The sequence below is a fragment of the Pristis pectinata genome, chromosome 3 (assembly GCF_009764475.1).
Source record: "Pristis pectinata isolate sPriPec2 chromosome 3, sPriPec2.1.pri, whole genome shotgun sequence".
Classification (NCBI taxonomy): Eukaryota; Metazoa; Chordata; class Chondrichthyes; order Rhinopristiformes; family Pristidae; genus Pristis; species Pristis pectinata.
The window spans coordinates 70,434,540-70,449,595 of record NC_067407.1 but is presented as its reverse complement, the minus strand read 5'-3'; the positions used below and the strand labels follow the sequence as shown (position 1 = coordinate 70,449,595).

At 44.0% G+C, this 15,056-nt stretch overlaps 1 protein-coding gene across 1 annotated transcript in view; it reads left to right on the top strand.

The window, feature by feature from the left end:
* LOC127568443 (zinc finger protein 292-like) overlaps positions 1-15,056 on the top strand; it is a 192,134-nt gene that overhangs the window by 36,281 nt on the left and 140,797 nt on the right. The window contains exon 2 of the mRNA XM_052012175.1: positions 11,061-11,215. Within this exon, the coding sequence (XP_051868135.1) occupies positions 11,061-11,215 (155 nt within the window). The remainder of the gene's footprint in view (positions 1-11,060; positions 11,216-15,056) is intronic.

Below are 15,056 nucleotides of genomic sequence, written 5' to 3'. Positions count from 1 at the left end.
GCCATTCCTTGGCTCACACCCAGCTGATCAATATCTCTCTAAGTCCTGATAACCATCTTCACTTTCTACAACACCACCTAATTTAGTGTCATCTGTAAACTTACTAACCAAGTCTTGTACATTTGCATCCAAATCATTTATATAAATAACAAACAACAAAGCTCCCAGCACTGACTCCTGAAGTACACCAGTAGTCATGGATCTCCAATCCGAATAACAACCTCCACCATCACCTTCTGCTTTCTACCATCAAGCCAATTGTGTATCCAATTAGCCAGCTCTCCCTGGATTCCATGTAATCTAACCTTCCAGAGCAATCTATCATGTGGAACCTTAAAGGCCTTCCTGAAGTCCATATAGACCATACTGCCCTGCCCTCAACAACCTTCTTGGTCACATCAGAAAAATGATGGTCCAGAAAATCTGCCACTCTGGCATTTTATTTGGAGAGGGAAGAGGCAAGTGAATAGAGCACAAGTGGAAGGATTAAGGAATGTGGAAGTGCAGGATCTTGAAGTGCATATCCAAAAATCCCTGTATGTAGCAGTCAGGTAGATAAAGTACCTCAGAAGGCATGTGGGATACTTTCCTTTATTGGCTGAGACATTGAATAAAAAAATTAGTGAGAACGTGCCAGAACTGTAAAACCTTAGGCCCCAGCTTGACCACTGTGTACAGTTCTGTCACCAAACTGCAGGATATGATGGCACTAGAGGGTACAGAGGAGATTCCTCCAGGGCTGAGATAGTTTGCTTTGGAACAGAGACTGAAGGGAGATTTGTGCATGCAAGATTGAGGGGCCTTGACAATGTAAACAGCACAATACAGGCCCTTCAGTCCACCATGTTGTGCCGCCCTTCAAACCACACCTAAGACTATCTAACCCCTTCCTCCCACATATCCCTCTATCTTAAATTCCTCCATATGGTTATCTAACCATCTCTTGAACTTGACCAAAGTATCAGCCTCCACCACCACCCCAGGCAGCGCATTCCATGCACCAACCACTCTCTGGGTGAAAAACCTCCTTCTGACATCTCCCTTGAACTTCCCACCCATTACCTTAAAGCCATGCCCTCTTGTATTGAGCATTGGTGCCCTGGGAAAGAGGTGCTGGCTGTCCACTCTATCTATTCCTCTTAATATCTTGTATACCTCTATCATGTCTCCTTTCATCCTCCCTCTCTCCAATGAGTAAAGCCCTAGCTCCTTTAGTCTCTCCTCATAATCCATACTTTCTAATCCAGGCAGCATCTTGGTAAATCTCCTCTGCACCCTTTCCAACACCTCCACATCCTTCCTATAATGAGGCGACCAGAACTGCACATAATACTCCAAGTGTGGCCTAACCAGAGTTTAGTAAAGCTGCATCATTACTTCGCGGCTCTTAAACTCGATCACACGACTTACGAAAGCTAACATCCCACAAGCTTTCTTAACTACCCTATCTACCTGTGAGGTGACTCTCAGTGATCTGTGGATATGAACCCCCCAGATCCCTCTGCTCCTCCACATTACCCAGGATCCTGCGATTAAGCTTGTACTCCGCCTTGGAGTTTGTCCTTCCAAAGTGTATCACCTCACACTTTTCCAGATTGAACTCCATCTGCCACTTGTCAGCCCAGCTCTGCATTCTATCAATATCCCTCTGCAAGCTTCGACAGCCCTCCACACTATCTACAACACCAACCTTTGTGTCATCTGCAAACTTGCTAACCCACTCTTCCACCCCCTCATCCAAGTCATTAATAAATATCACAAAAAGTAGAGGTCCCAGAACCAATCCTTGTGGGACACAACTAGTTACAGCCCTCCAATCTGAATGCACTCCCTCCACCACTACCCTCTGCTTTCTACAGGCAAGCCAATTCTGAATCCACACGGCCAAGCCTCCCTGGATCCCTTGCCCTCTGACCTTCTAAAGAAGCCTACCATGTGGAACCTTGTCAAACGCCTTACTAACATCCATGTAGACCACATCTACTGCACTACCCTCATCGATCTTCCTGGTAACCTCCTCAAAGAACCCTATCGGGCTTGTGAGGCAAGATCTTCCCTTTACAAAGCCATGCTGGCTGTCCCTAATCAGTCCATGATTCTCAAGGTGTTCATAAATCCTATCCCTTAGAATCCTTTCTAACAGCTTACCCACCACAGACGTAAGGCTCACTGGTCTGTAATTCCCTGAACTATGCTTACTACCTTTTTTGAATAAACTATTCACCTTTTCAGACAAGTTAATTACAAAGTAGGTTTAAATTAATTGGTTCAAGGAGGAGAGGGGAGTTGAGAATAAATTTTTCTCTCAATGAGTGGTTGGGATCTGGCATTCATCACCTTAGGTGGGGGGGGGAGGTGGGAGGCAGAAACTACATGTAGAAAGTACCTGAAGTACTGAGGAGTCATAATTTGTGGTGCTATGGACAAAAAGTTGGGAAGGGGTGTTAACTTGGTCCAGTATGATCATGATGGGCCTTCCCAATGTGTTGTAAACCATGATTCTGCTATCAGCACAGTGTCATAGAACAAAGCTTTCATTGCATTAAAAGGGCCGAGGCTATTTCTCTTAAATCTTCTCATAAATAAACAAGAATACTTAATTCTCTCCAAGGACAGGGAAATTGATTTACAACAGTAGTTTGCATCAAAATATGGCACATCATAATTGGGACTTCAATTATTCTTTGTCTCCTTTCACTCTTCCTTCCACCCCCCCCCCCCCCCCCCCCCAATTGCTATTGCCTAAAGATTTTCCCTTCTATGCAATGGCTATTTTTCACTGCTTTATATACACTCACCTGGCTATTTTCTGATTGCTTTGACTATCCATGTCCAATGTGACTATGTATTCTGTCCTGATACTGTAACTTTACTGTACAATTAGCAAAAGCTGGCAGATATTTCAGCTATTTGAATTTAGTCATAGTGTCATAACACACATGGGTCTTCTGGCCCACCACCTCTATGCTGACCATTGAGCACTCATCCATGCTAATTCCATTTTTCGGCATTTGGCCTATACCCTTGTAAGCCTTGGTGATTCAAATTAAACTCATCTTAAGTGTTGCAAAAGTACTTGTCTACCACACATTCAGGCAGTGAGCTCCAGATTCCAAACACCCCCTGGGTTTAAAAAAAAGTTTCTTCTGATCCACTGTAAACCTCTTGCTCCTCACCTTAAAGTCAAAGTTGGGTTTATTGCCGTATGCACAGTTGCAATGATAAACTTGCAGCAGCATCACAGGTACATTAGCATCATAAGCAGTATTCACAAGAAAAACAAGTTAAACACAATTTTAAAAAGAATAATTAGAACAAAAAGTCCCATTTTAATGCAACAAGTTTTCAACGTGGTCATAGTGTTGCTAAACTGTAGTTATTAGGGTTGTGCCAGTTGGTTCATCAACCAAATGGCTGAAGGGAAGTAGCTGTTCTTGAACCTGATGATGTGGGACTTCAGGTTTCTGTACCTCCTGCCCAATGATAGCTGCAAGAAGATGGCATGGCCTAGCTGGTGAGGATATTTGGATGTTGCTGTCCTGAGGCAGTGTCTCTTGTAGATGCTACTGATGGTGGGGAGAGATGTGCCTGTGATGTATTTGGCCTGGTCCACTACTCTGTAGCAGCTTGCATTCCTGTGCATTTCAGTTGCTGTACCAGACCTTGATGCAACCATGCTTTCTTGTACCCTCTAGTCTTAAACACGTCTGCCATGGAGGAAACCACCTTACTATATATACCTATCAATCCCTTTCATAGTTTTGTACACCCTGATCAGATTCTCCCCTCACCCTCCTCTGCTCCAAGCAAAGCAAGACCAACCTATGCAGTCTCTCATCATAACTGAAACATTCTATCTCAGGCAATATACTGGTGAATCTCATCTGCACTCTCCAGTGCAATCACATCCTTCCTATAGTTTGGCTTCCAGAACTGTGCACTATATTAGAGAAACAAAAGGACTGTCGATGCTGGAATCTAGATGAAACAACAAGATGCTGGAGGAACTCACGTCAGGCAGCATCTGTGGAGAAAAGCAGATAATGTTTCGGGTCTGGACCCTTCAGGATTGAAGATAGGAAAAGGGGAAGCCCATTATATAGGAGGGAAGACAGCAGTGATAGGTAGACCAATGAGGGGAAGTGGGGTGGACACAAGAGATAGTGATAGGCAGATGTGGGGGAGGAGGGGAGAGCAGATCCACTGGGGATAGGTCAAAGATATGGAGGCAGGTGGAATGGGGGTGGGGGGGGGAAGAAGGGAGGAGGAGGGGAAAAGGAGAGAAAAAAGTGGTAAGGTGAAACAAAAAGGCTAGAAAAGAAGCAAGGTTGTCGGGGTGATTGGTTTACTTAGAGAATTCAATGTTCATGCTGTTAGGCTGCAAGGTCCCAAGAGGTTGTTCCTCCAGTTTGCATTTGGACTTCTCCTGGCAGCAGACTGACATATCAGTGATGGAGTGGGAGGGGGAGTTGAAGTGACTGGCAATGGGGAGATGTAGACTGCATTACAGACAGAGCATAGGTATTCTACAAAGTGGTCACCTAGTCTGCATTTGGTCTCACCAATATAGTGGCCAGACTTTGAGCACCGATTGCAGTAGATGATATTAGGGGAGGTTCAGACAAATCTCTGCTTCACCTGAAAGTACTGGGTCCCTGGATAGAGGTGGTGCAGGGGCAATGTAAAGTCCCCAGGGTGGAAGGGAGGGGTGAACTAGGGAGTCATGGAGAGCGCAGTCCCTATGAAAGGCTGAAGAGGGGTCGTGGGGTCCCATTGGAGATGGTGGAAGTGGCAGAGAATGATGTTTTGGATACATTGGCTGTTGGGATGAAATAAGAGGACAAGAGGGGAGGGGTGTGTACAAGAGCAAAGGTGCAGGAAATGGCAGAGATATGGGTGTGAGCTCTCTCGGCCACAGTAGAAGGGAAGCCACGGTTAAAGTTGGACATCTGATGTCCTGGAGTGGAAAGCCTCATGGGAGCAGACGCAGCAGAAGCAGAGAAATTGAGAAAAAGGATTACATCCTTGCAAGAGGTGGGGTGGGAGGAGCTGTAATCAAGGTAGCTGTGGGTGTCAGTGGGTTTTAAGAAGATGTCAGTGGATAATGAATCTCCTGAGATGGAGAGATCAAGAAAGGAGAGAGAGGTATCAGATAGTCCAAGTGAATTGGAGAACTGGGTGAAAATTAGTGGCAACATTTATGAAACTTGAGTTCTGCATGGGTGCAAGAGGTGGTAGGGCGCCCCCCCCCCCCCCCATGCTGCCTTTGACCCATTCCCTGGTGGATCTGCTCTCCCCTCCTCCCCACCTGCCTTTCACCATCTCTTATCTGCATCTACACATCACCATCTAGTGCCCTCTTTGGTCCATCTATCACTACTGTTCCACCCCTCCCCCCAATATTGGTTTCACCTTTTCCCTATCTTCAGTCCTGAAGGATCCTGACCCAAAATGTTGATAGTTTGCTTTTCTTCAGATGCTGCCTGACCTGCTGAATTCCTCCAGCATCTTGGTTTTTCACCTGTTAACTATATTCTATATGCGACCCAACAGTGTTTTAAGTTGTGCCAAGATGTCCCTGCTCTTTAAACTCCATGCCCTGGCTGATGAAGACAAGCATTCACACCCTAATTGCCTGTGTTGCCATCGTCAGGATGTTTGGACTTATACGCCAAGGTCCTCTTGTCTTGCAGTGCTCTGTAGGGCACTACCATTCATGGTACATGTCCCACCCTTACTTGACTCCCAAAATGAATCAGTTCACACTAAACAGGATTAAATTACATGTGCCATTACCCTACCCAGTTTAATAGCTGATCAATATTGTGTAGCCTAAGACTACTCTCCTCACTATCAACACTACCACCAGTTTTCATTTGATCTGCAAACTTGTTAATCTTACCTTCTACATTTAAGTCATTTAATATACAAAACAAGTAGCAAGAGTCCTAGCATTGATCCCTGTAGAACACTGCTGGTCACAGGTTTCCAATCACAAAAGCAACCCTCCATCGCTTTGTTCCCTATTACCAGGCCAATTTCAGATCCAATTTGCCAACTTGCCTTGGATCCTTTAGGATCCAAGCTTTTGGACCAGTTGTCCATGTGGAACCTTCTCAAAGGCCTTGCTGAACTCTATATAACTGTATTGTCCTCATCAATACATTTACTGCCTTTTCCAAAAAAAATTACATCAAATTAGTCAACAGTCTCCTACCAACAAATTTGTACTATCCCTGATCAATTCCTGCCTTTCCAAATATAGATTAATCAAGTCGCACATTTTTCTAGCAATTTCCCCACCGCCCACATTAGATTCACTGGCCTACAATTATCTGGCTTATCCCTGATGCCCTTCTTGAATAAAAGGTACCATATTTGTTTTCTTCCACTCATCAGTCACCTAAATTGTGACCAGCAAAAATTTAAGGATCTGTCAGGGCCCCAGGCGTCTCTTCTCTTGCCTCCCATAGCAACCTCAGATGCATCTCATCAGGCCCTGGGGATTTATCCACCTTTATGTCGGCTAAGATGCTAATACCTCCTTTTAATCTCAAAATGCTATAGAATTGCAGTCTCAAATGAAGTCTCCAACTACAGCATCTCCCTCGTGAGTACAAATGAAGAGTACTCATTTAAGACTTCACCCAGATAGAGTCAGAGTACTGCAGCACAAACAGGCCCTTTGGCCCATCTAGACCATGATGCCGGATTTTCTGCCTATTCCCATCTACCTTGCACACCCTTCGAATCTCTCCCATCCATGTACCTATCCAAACTTCTCTTAAAGGTTACAATTAAACCCACATCTACCACTGCCACTGGCAGTGCATTCCACACTCACCACCCTGAGTGAATAAGTTTTCCCTCAAGTATGTCAGCTTTCACCTCAAATCTATAACCTCTAGTTCTCATCTCACCCACCCAGATGGGAAAAGCCTGCATGCATTCATCCTATCCATAACCCTCAATTTTGTATACCTCTAAGATCTCCCCTCATTCTCCTGCACTCCAGGGAATAAAATCCCAACCTAGTCAACTTTTCCCTACAACTCAGGTCCTCAAGTCCTGGCAACATCCTTGCAAATTTTCTCTGCACTATTTCAAGCTTATTGATATCTTTCCTGTTGGTAGGTGACCAGGACTGCACACAATTGTACAACTTCAACATAACATCCCGACTCTTGTACTCAGTGCCCTGATTTAAGGCCAAAGTGCCAAAAGCTCTCTTTATGACCCTATCTACCTGTGATGCCACTTTCAAGGAACTACGGATCCGTATTCCCGTTCCCTTTGTTCTACCACATACCTCAGAGCCCTACCATTACTGTGCAAGTCTTACTCTGGTTGGTCCTAAAAGTGCAACACCTCATACTCATCTGTGTTAAATTCCATCTACCATTTTTCAGCCCATTTACCTAGCTGATTTCAAGACCACGCTGCAGGCATACTTCATCCTGGTTGAGCAATTGGCTACTTCATCCTGAATGCCAAGTGACTTAACCTTCTGAACCAGCCTCCCATGTGGGACTTTGTCAAAGGCCTTGCTAAAGTCCATGTAGACGATGTCCGCTGCCTTTCCTTCATCAACCGTCTTGGTAACCTCCTCAAAACTGAGATTGGTTAGACTTGACTTACCATGCACAAAGCTATGTTGACTATCCCTGATCAGGCCCCATCTATCCAAATACTTGTATATCCTGTCCTTCAGGATGCCTTCCATTGATTTACCACAACTGACATCAGGCTCATTGGTTTAAAATGTCCCCATCTTATTCCTAGACCCTTCTTGAATAGCAGAACATTAGCCATCCTCCAGCACCTCACTCATGGCTAAGTACACTTTGAATATCTCCGCTAGGGCCCCTGCAATTTCTGCACTAGCCTCTCACAGGGTCCGAGGGGACACTTTGACAGGCCCTGGGGATTTATCCACCTTCACTTGCTTCAAGAAAGCCAGCATCTCCTCTCCTGTAATCCAGATGCAGTCCATGACCTCACTACTCTTTTGCATCAGTTCTATAGTCTGTGTCTGTCTCCAGAGTAAAAACAGATGTAAAAAAAATCATTTAAGATCTCTCCCATCTCTCAGCTCCATGCATAGATGACCACACTGATCTTCAAGAGGAAGAATTTTGTTCCTCATTACCCTTTTAATGTAAAGATAGAAACCCATGGGATTCTCTTTCACCTTATCTGCCAGACCAACTTCATGTCCTCTTTTTGCCCTCCTGATTTCTCTGAAGTGTACTCTTGTGTTTTTTATACTCAAGCACCTAATTTGATGCTAACTGCCTACACTTGATATGCACCACCTTTTTCTTTAACAGGGTCTCAATATCCCTTGATAACCAATGTTCCCTAAACCTGCTAGCCTTGTCTTTTATTCTAACAGGAACATACAGATTCTGTACTCTCAACATTTCACTTTTGAAAGCCTCCTACTTACCAAGCATCTCTTTGCCAGAAAATACGCTATCCCAATCCAAACCTGCCAGATCCCTTTTGATGCCATCAACATTGTCCTCTGAGCACTGCAGTGAGATTTTTCCTGATTAAGTAATGCCACCCCTCCCCCTTTAATATCTCCCTCTCTATCATGTCTGAAACATCAGAACAGTGAGCTTCCACTCATGCAACCAAGTCTCACTAATGGCTACAACATAATTCCATGTGCTGATCCATGCTCCAAGTTCATTTGCCTTACCTACAATACCCCTTGCATTGAAATAGACATCTCAGAACATTAATCCAACCATGCTCAACCAGTCAATTTAAGTCTTTGCTTGTAGGCTTTACATCTACTTTCCCCACAGCCACTCCACTTGCTGCCCTGCCACTCTGGTTCCCACCCCACTGCAACTCTAGTTTTAATCCCCTGCCTCCCCCCCTCCACCCCCCCACCCCCCCACCCCCCCACCACCACCACCACCACTACCACCACTAGCAAACCTTCCTACAAGGATATTGGTCCCCCTCCAGTTCAGGTGCAAACTATCCCATTTGTACAGGTGCCACCTGCCCAATGATCCAAAAATCTGAAGCCCTCCCTGCTGCACTGTCTTCCTATTCCTTGCCTCACTAGCACATTGCATGGGTAGCCATCTTGAGATCACCACCCTGGGAGGCTCTGTCTTTTAACTTGGCACCTAGCTCCCTGAACTCGCTTTGCAGGACCTCATCACCCTTCCTGCCTATGACGTTGGTACCAATGTATACCACAACTTCTGGCTGCTCACCCTCCCCCTTAAGAATACGGTGGACTCAATCAGAGACATCTGACTCTGGCACCTGCGAGGCAACCCTCCCAACAGTATCTGGTAGGTCATCCCTCCCAACAGTATCCAAAAAGCAGCCACAGGGGTGCTCTGCACTATCTGTCTATTCCCTTTTTCAAGGGTCGCCCAGATACCTGCATCCTAGGTGTGACCACCTCCCTATAACTCCTGTCTGTCATCTCCTCAATTTCCCAAATATCCATAGTTCATCCAGCTCCAGTTCCCTAACAGTCAGTAAGGAGCTGTAGGCAGGTGTACTTCTCACAGGTACAGTCATCAGGAACACTGAGAGGTCTCCCTGAGTGCCTACAGAAGGAGCATACAAGTGCCCCAACTGCCATTTCACTACTCTAATTGTGGAATAAGAGGAAAAAAGACATTACCTGTACCTGTACCTCACCTTCACTTACCAAAGCTGCCTGAACCAAAGCCAAATCAATGATAATACAATAAAAAAGCTCATCAGTTCTTATCTATGCCTTCCTCTTTGAGGCCTGTTCCCCACCCCCACCCCCCGCCACCCCACCTCTCTGTAAAATTATACCAATATTTATTTATTTTTAAACTCCAAACCACTAACAATATGCCATTTGGCTGAATTATTTGCTTGACCTGCATGTTAACTTTTGTGATGGCAGAAGTGCTCTAGATATTACACAAGAACATTCAAGTCCCTCTGTTTGCCACTCATATGTAGTCTCTCTCTATTAAGATAATAGTCTACATTTTGATTTCTCCCACTGAAGTGGATGATCACCCACTTACCTACATTAAACTCCATTTGCATTTTCCCACTCATTCTATGTCCCATTGCAAAGTCCGGATATTGTAATCCAGCATTTCCTTCTACCCTGTCATCAGCAAACTTGGACATCTGACACTGTATCCCTTCCTCCAAGTCATTAATATAGATAGTAAATAATTTGAGGGTCAAAAAACTGATTCTTGGGGCACTCCATTAGTTATGCTTTTCTAGTGTGAATAAGACCCAGTTATTCCCGACCCTCTGTCTTCTATGTGATAATCAGCCTTGAGTCCACATTAACACACTCTGCTCCTTTATCCATCCATAACTTTTGTTAGCCAACCATTGACACTGTGGCTTTAGTAGTCTTTGTCGTAAGCTCCAGAATTCCTTTCTGAAGCATAATTGCCTCCCCAACTTGCTCTCACTAGCTACCTCTGACCAAGCTTCCTTTCCATTTTGAATATGAAATGGGCTTCCTCACAGGCCCTTTGTTTATCCCTCAACCAGCACCAAAACATGTTGGTCTAGACTTTCTATTGCATTTTGCAGAAATACCCTGAGTGAAAATTAACTGGTCTCTTTCCCTCCATTACACAATAACCACACTTTTAAAGTTCTTCATTTGCTATAAATTGAAGGATGTTTTGTGAAGTTGTGAAAAAAAAATGAAAGTCTCTCTTGATTTAGTGCCTGGCCTGGTTACTCAACTGTGACGCACTTTTGGATAATTTAGGACAAGATGCTGTATTAACACAGATTGTTGAACTGTTGGCTAGTTTGAATTGAGAAGTACTTAAATTTAGAATAAATTAGCTGCTTGTGGATTGAGTTTTTGGAAGGTTTTATACAGTATTGTGTCATATGTGTCTCCAGTTTTTTCTGTAAACTTTACAAATAACATTGAAGATCAGATAATTGCTTATGATGCCTGAAACCATAATACTTGTTATAAGAGGTGGTTAGTGGACTGAGGTTGTGAAGGATGACTCTTATGTCCTCTTGTGTCTCCATTGACTTCTAACTTTTCATTTCAGACGCTTGTACAGTATGCTGGGAAGTGGAAGATCTCTGAAGATCCTTTACCTTTATTGGAAGTGTATACTGTGGCCATACAGAATTACTCAAAGGCACGGCCTTGCCTCACTGCTGAGTGTGAGAATGTATGCTTTGTGCTTGACCGACTAGCACTGTAAGTACTACCAACAGCAAATAATGGGAATAGAATTTCCTCTCAACTCAGTGCAGGAAATTACATATGTGATCTTTGAGTAACAGTTAATAATTGCATCAGTGTTATATAGGCTGAAAACCTCGCAACTGAAATTTTATGTATTGTGCAGAATAGTCTTTAACTTTTATATTGAAGACAGCTGGATCTTTGAGTGCTAATTAAAATTTGTGAATTGAGTAGTTGGAATGGTGGTGTAACAATCTTTTCCATTGATTAAGTGTTAATAACTGACTTCCATAAATGTGATCTATTGTGTATTTCAATGTTCTTCAGTTATTTTAAATGTGTGAAAACATATTGTCAGAATTTTCCATTTTCTGACATTTGGTTTTTGTTCCTTCCTCAAACATTTGAATTGCAAAAAAGAAATTCTATCCACTAAAATTATTTGTCGAACAGAAAATATCCGAAGAGTAGACTATCTGAATACCATTGTTTGAATACCCAGGCTTTTGAAGATGCTGATGACTTTCATGCCTGCATGCAGTGTGACCTATACAACATTCAGACATGGCCTGACAGGTGGCAAGTAACAATAGCTCCACATTGGTATTGAGTAATGGCCATCAACAAAAGTTTGCCTTTGGCGTTCAATGGATTACTATTGCTGAATCCTTTCTCAACATCCTGGGGTTCTCCATTGACCTGAAACTTAACTGCACTACCCACATAAATACTGTGGTTACAAGAGGCGGTGAGTAACTCACCTCCTCTTAACCGAAGCCTTTTCTTCATCTGCAAAGAACAAATTAGGTGCATGATGAATATTCTCAACTTGCCTAGATGAGCAGATGCCCAACAATTGTCAAGAATGTAGACACCAAAGCAGCCCATTTGATTGGCACTGAGTGCACTACTTAGCCATTCATTACCTCCACCACCGGTGCACAGTGGCTGCTGTATATACCAGTTAAAAAATGCACTGCAGTTACTTGTCCATGCTACACCACTTACCAGATCTGCAGCCAATATCACCAAGGAACAGGAGGGTAGGTGGCAATGGGAACACTACCACCTGCAGGTTCCCCTCCAAGTGGCACAGAATTCTGGTTTGGAAGTACCTCTCTGGTCCCTTGTCACTGGATGGAAATCCCTACCCAACAACACCACAGAGTCTTCAAATAAAGGACTGCAACAAAACGAGAAGACCGTCCACCACCACAACCTCAAGGGCAATTAGAGACAGATAATAAATGCTGGCATTGCCAGTGACATTCAAATGCTGGAAAATGAATAAATGAAAACATAGTTGAAAATGGTTGAGCCTAGGACAGTGGTGCACAGTTTTACAGAGTGGGCCTGATTTGTAATGCAAACCACTTCCCTGGGCCACTCGCAAGAAATGTATTTTTGTCCATGACATTCAGAAAAGTATATAAAAGCTACATGTTTTTTTTTAGAAGCTAGTTGTTAGTGCCTTCTGAGGGCAAAATCTTGCATTCTAAGAGCTGGATGTATTTCTTCTTTCCTGTCCTTAATATCTACTGTATGTCATGTTCATGTGCTCTCCCTGTCTCTAACTTGAGTAAACAAGGCTACCAAGAGAAGTTAAACATAGTATTAATATTAGATCAAAGGCAAGGCTTGTAATGTTGGCAGAAAAAAGCAGGAAGCCTAAAAACATTTCAGAATTAAGCAAAGGAGGACCAAGGTATTGATAAGGAAGGGGTGAGTAAGCTGGTAAGAAACATAAACACCAACTTTAAGTGTATCCACAGTTATATAAAAAAAAAATTTGCAAAAGTAACCTGCATCTCTTACAAACTAACATGAGAAATTATGGTAAAGAACAAAGAAATGGCAGAGAAATTAAATACTTTTTCATGAAAAACACAGAAAACCACCTGGAAATAGTGGAGGGCTACAAGTCTAGAGTAAATGAGGAGCTCAAAAGAAACTAACATTGGTAAGGGAAAAAAAACTAGCATTGGAGGAATTAAGGAGAAGTGAAGGCTGATGAATTCTGTACAAGAGTTTTGAAGGAAGTAGCTGTGGAGGAGGTGGATACACTGGTTATCATCTTCCAGGATTCTGTAAATTCTAATATGGTTCCCACAGATTGGAAGTTAGCAAATGTAATCCAAGTACTAATATGCTTTAGCTGTGACCTAACCAGTGTTAAGTTGAATCACAACCTCTTTGCTCTTTTATTCTGTGCCCCAGCTAATGAAAGCAAGAATCCCATACAGCTTCATCTTATCTATCCAAGTTGCCGTTTTCAGTGATCCTTGGGCTCTTCTGTTCCTGAGTACTCCAAAGGACCCTGACTTTAGAACCATACAGCACAAAACAGGCCCTTCGGCCCACCATGTTGTGCCGTCCATCAAACCACCCTCACACTATCTAACCCTTTCCTCCCGCATATCCCTCTATCTCACATTCCTCGATATGCCTATCCAACAAACTCTTGAACCTGTCCAATGTATCTGCCTCCACCATCACCCCAGGCAGTGCATTCCATGCACCAACCACTCTCTGGGTGAAAAATCTCCCCTGAACCTCCCACCCATAACCTTAAAGCCATGCCCTCTCGTCTTGAGCATTGGTGCCCTGGGAAGGAGGCGCTGGCTGTCTACTCTATCTATTCCTCTCAATATTTTATATACCTCTATCATGTCTCCTCTCATCCTCCTCCTTTCCAGTGAATAAAGCCCTAGCACCTTAAGCCTTTCCTCATATTCCATACGGTCTAATCCAGGCAGCATCCTGGTAAATCTCCTCTGCACCCTCTCCAACGCCTCCACATCCTTTCTATAATGCGGTGACCAAAACTGAACACAGTACTTTAAGTGTGGTTTAACTAGAGTTTTGTAAAGCTGCATCATCACTTCGCGGCTGTTAAACTCAATCCCATGACTTTTGAAAGCTAACATCCCATAGGCTGCCTTAATTGCTCTGTCCACCCGTGAGGCAACTTTCAGTGAACTATGAATATGAACCCCCAGATCCCTCTGCTCCTCTACACTGCCAAGTACCTTGCCATTTACCCTGTACTCTGCCATGAAGTCTGTCCTTCCAAAGTGTACCACCTCATGCTTATCTGGATTGAACTCCATCTGCCACTTGTCAGCCCAGCTCTGCATCCTCTCAATATCCCTCTGTAAGTTCCGACAGCCCTCCACACTATCCACAACACCGCCGATCTTAGTGTCGTCCGCAAACTTACTAACCCACCCTTCCACCCCCTCATCTAAGTCATCTATAAATATCGCAAAAAGTAGAGGTCCCAGAACCGATCCCTGCAGGACACCACAAGTCACTGCCCTCCAATCCGAGGGCACTCCTTCCACCACAACCCTCTGCTTTCTACATGCAAGCCAATTCCTAATCCACACAGCCAAGCTTCCCTGGATCCCTTGGCCTCTGACCTTCTGAAGAAGCCTACCATGAGGAACCTTATCAAACGCCTTACTAAGATCCATATAGACCACATCCACCGCACTGCCCTCATCAATCTTCGTGGTCACCTCCTAGAACTCTATCAGGCTTGTGAGGCAAGATCTTCCCTTCACAAAGCCATGCTGGCTGTCCCTAATCAGTCCATGATTCTCCAGGTGTTCATAGATCCTATCTCTTAGAATCCTTTCTAACAGCTTACCCACCACAGATGTAAGGCTCACCGGTCTGTAATTCCCTGGACTATCCCTACTACCTTTTTTGAACAAGGGGACAACATTCGCCACCCTCCAATCCTCCGGCACCATCCCTGTGGACAACGAGGACTCAAAGATCCTTACCAGCGGTTCAGCAATCTCCTCCCTCGCCTCTTGAAGCAGCCTGGGGAAAATCCCGTCAGGCC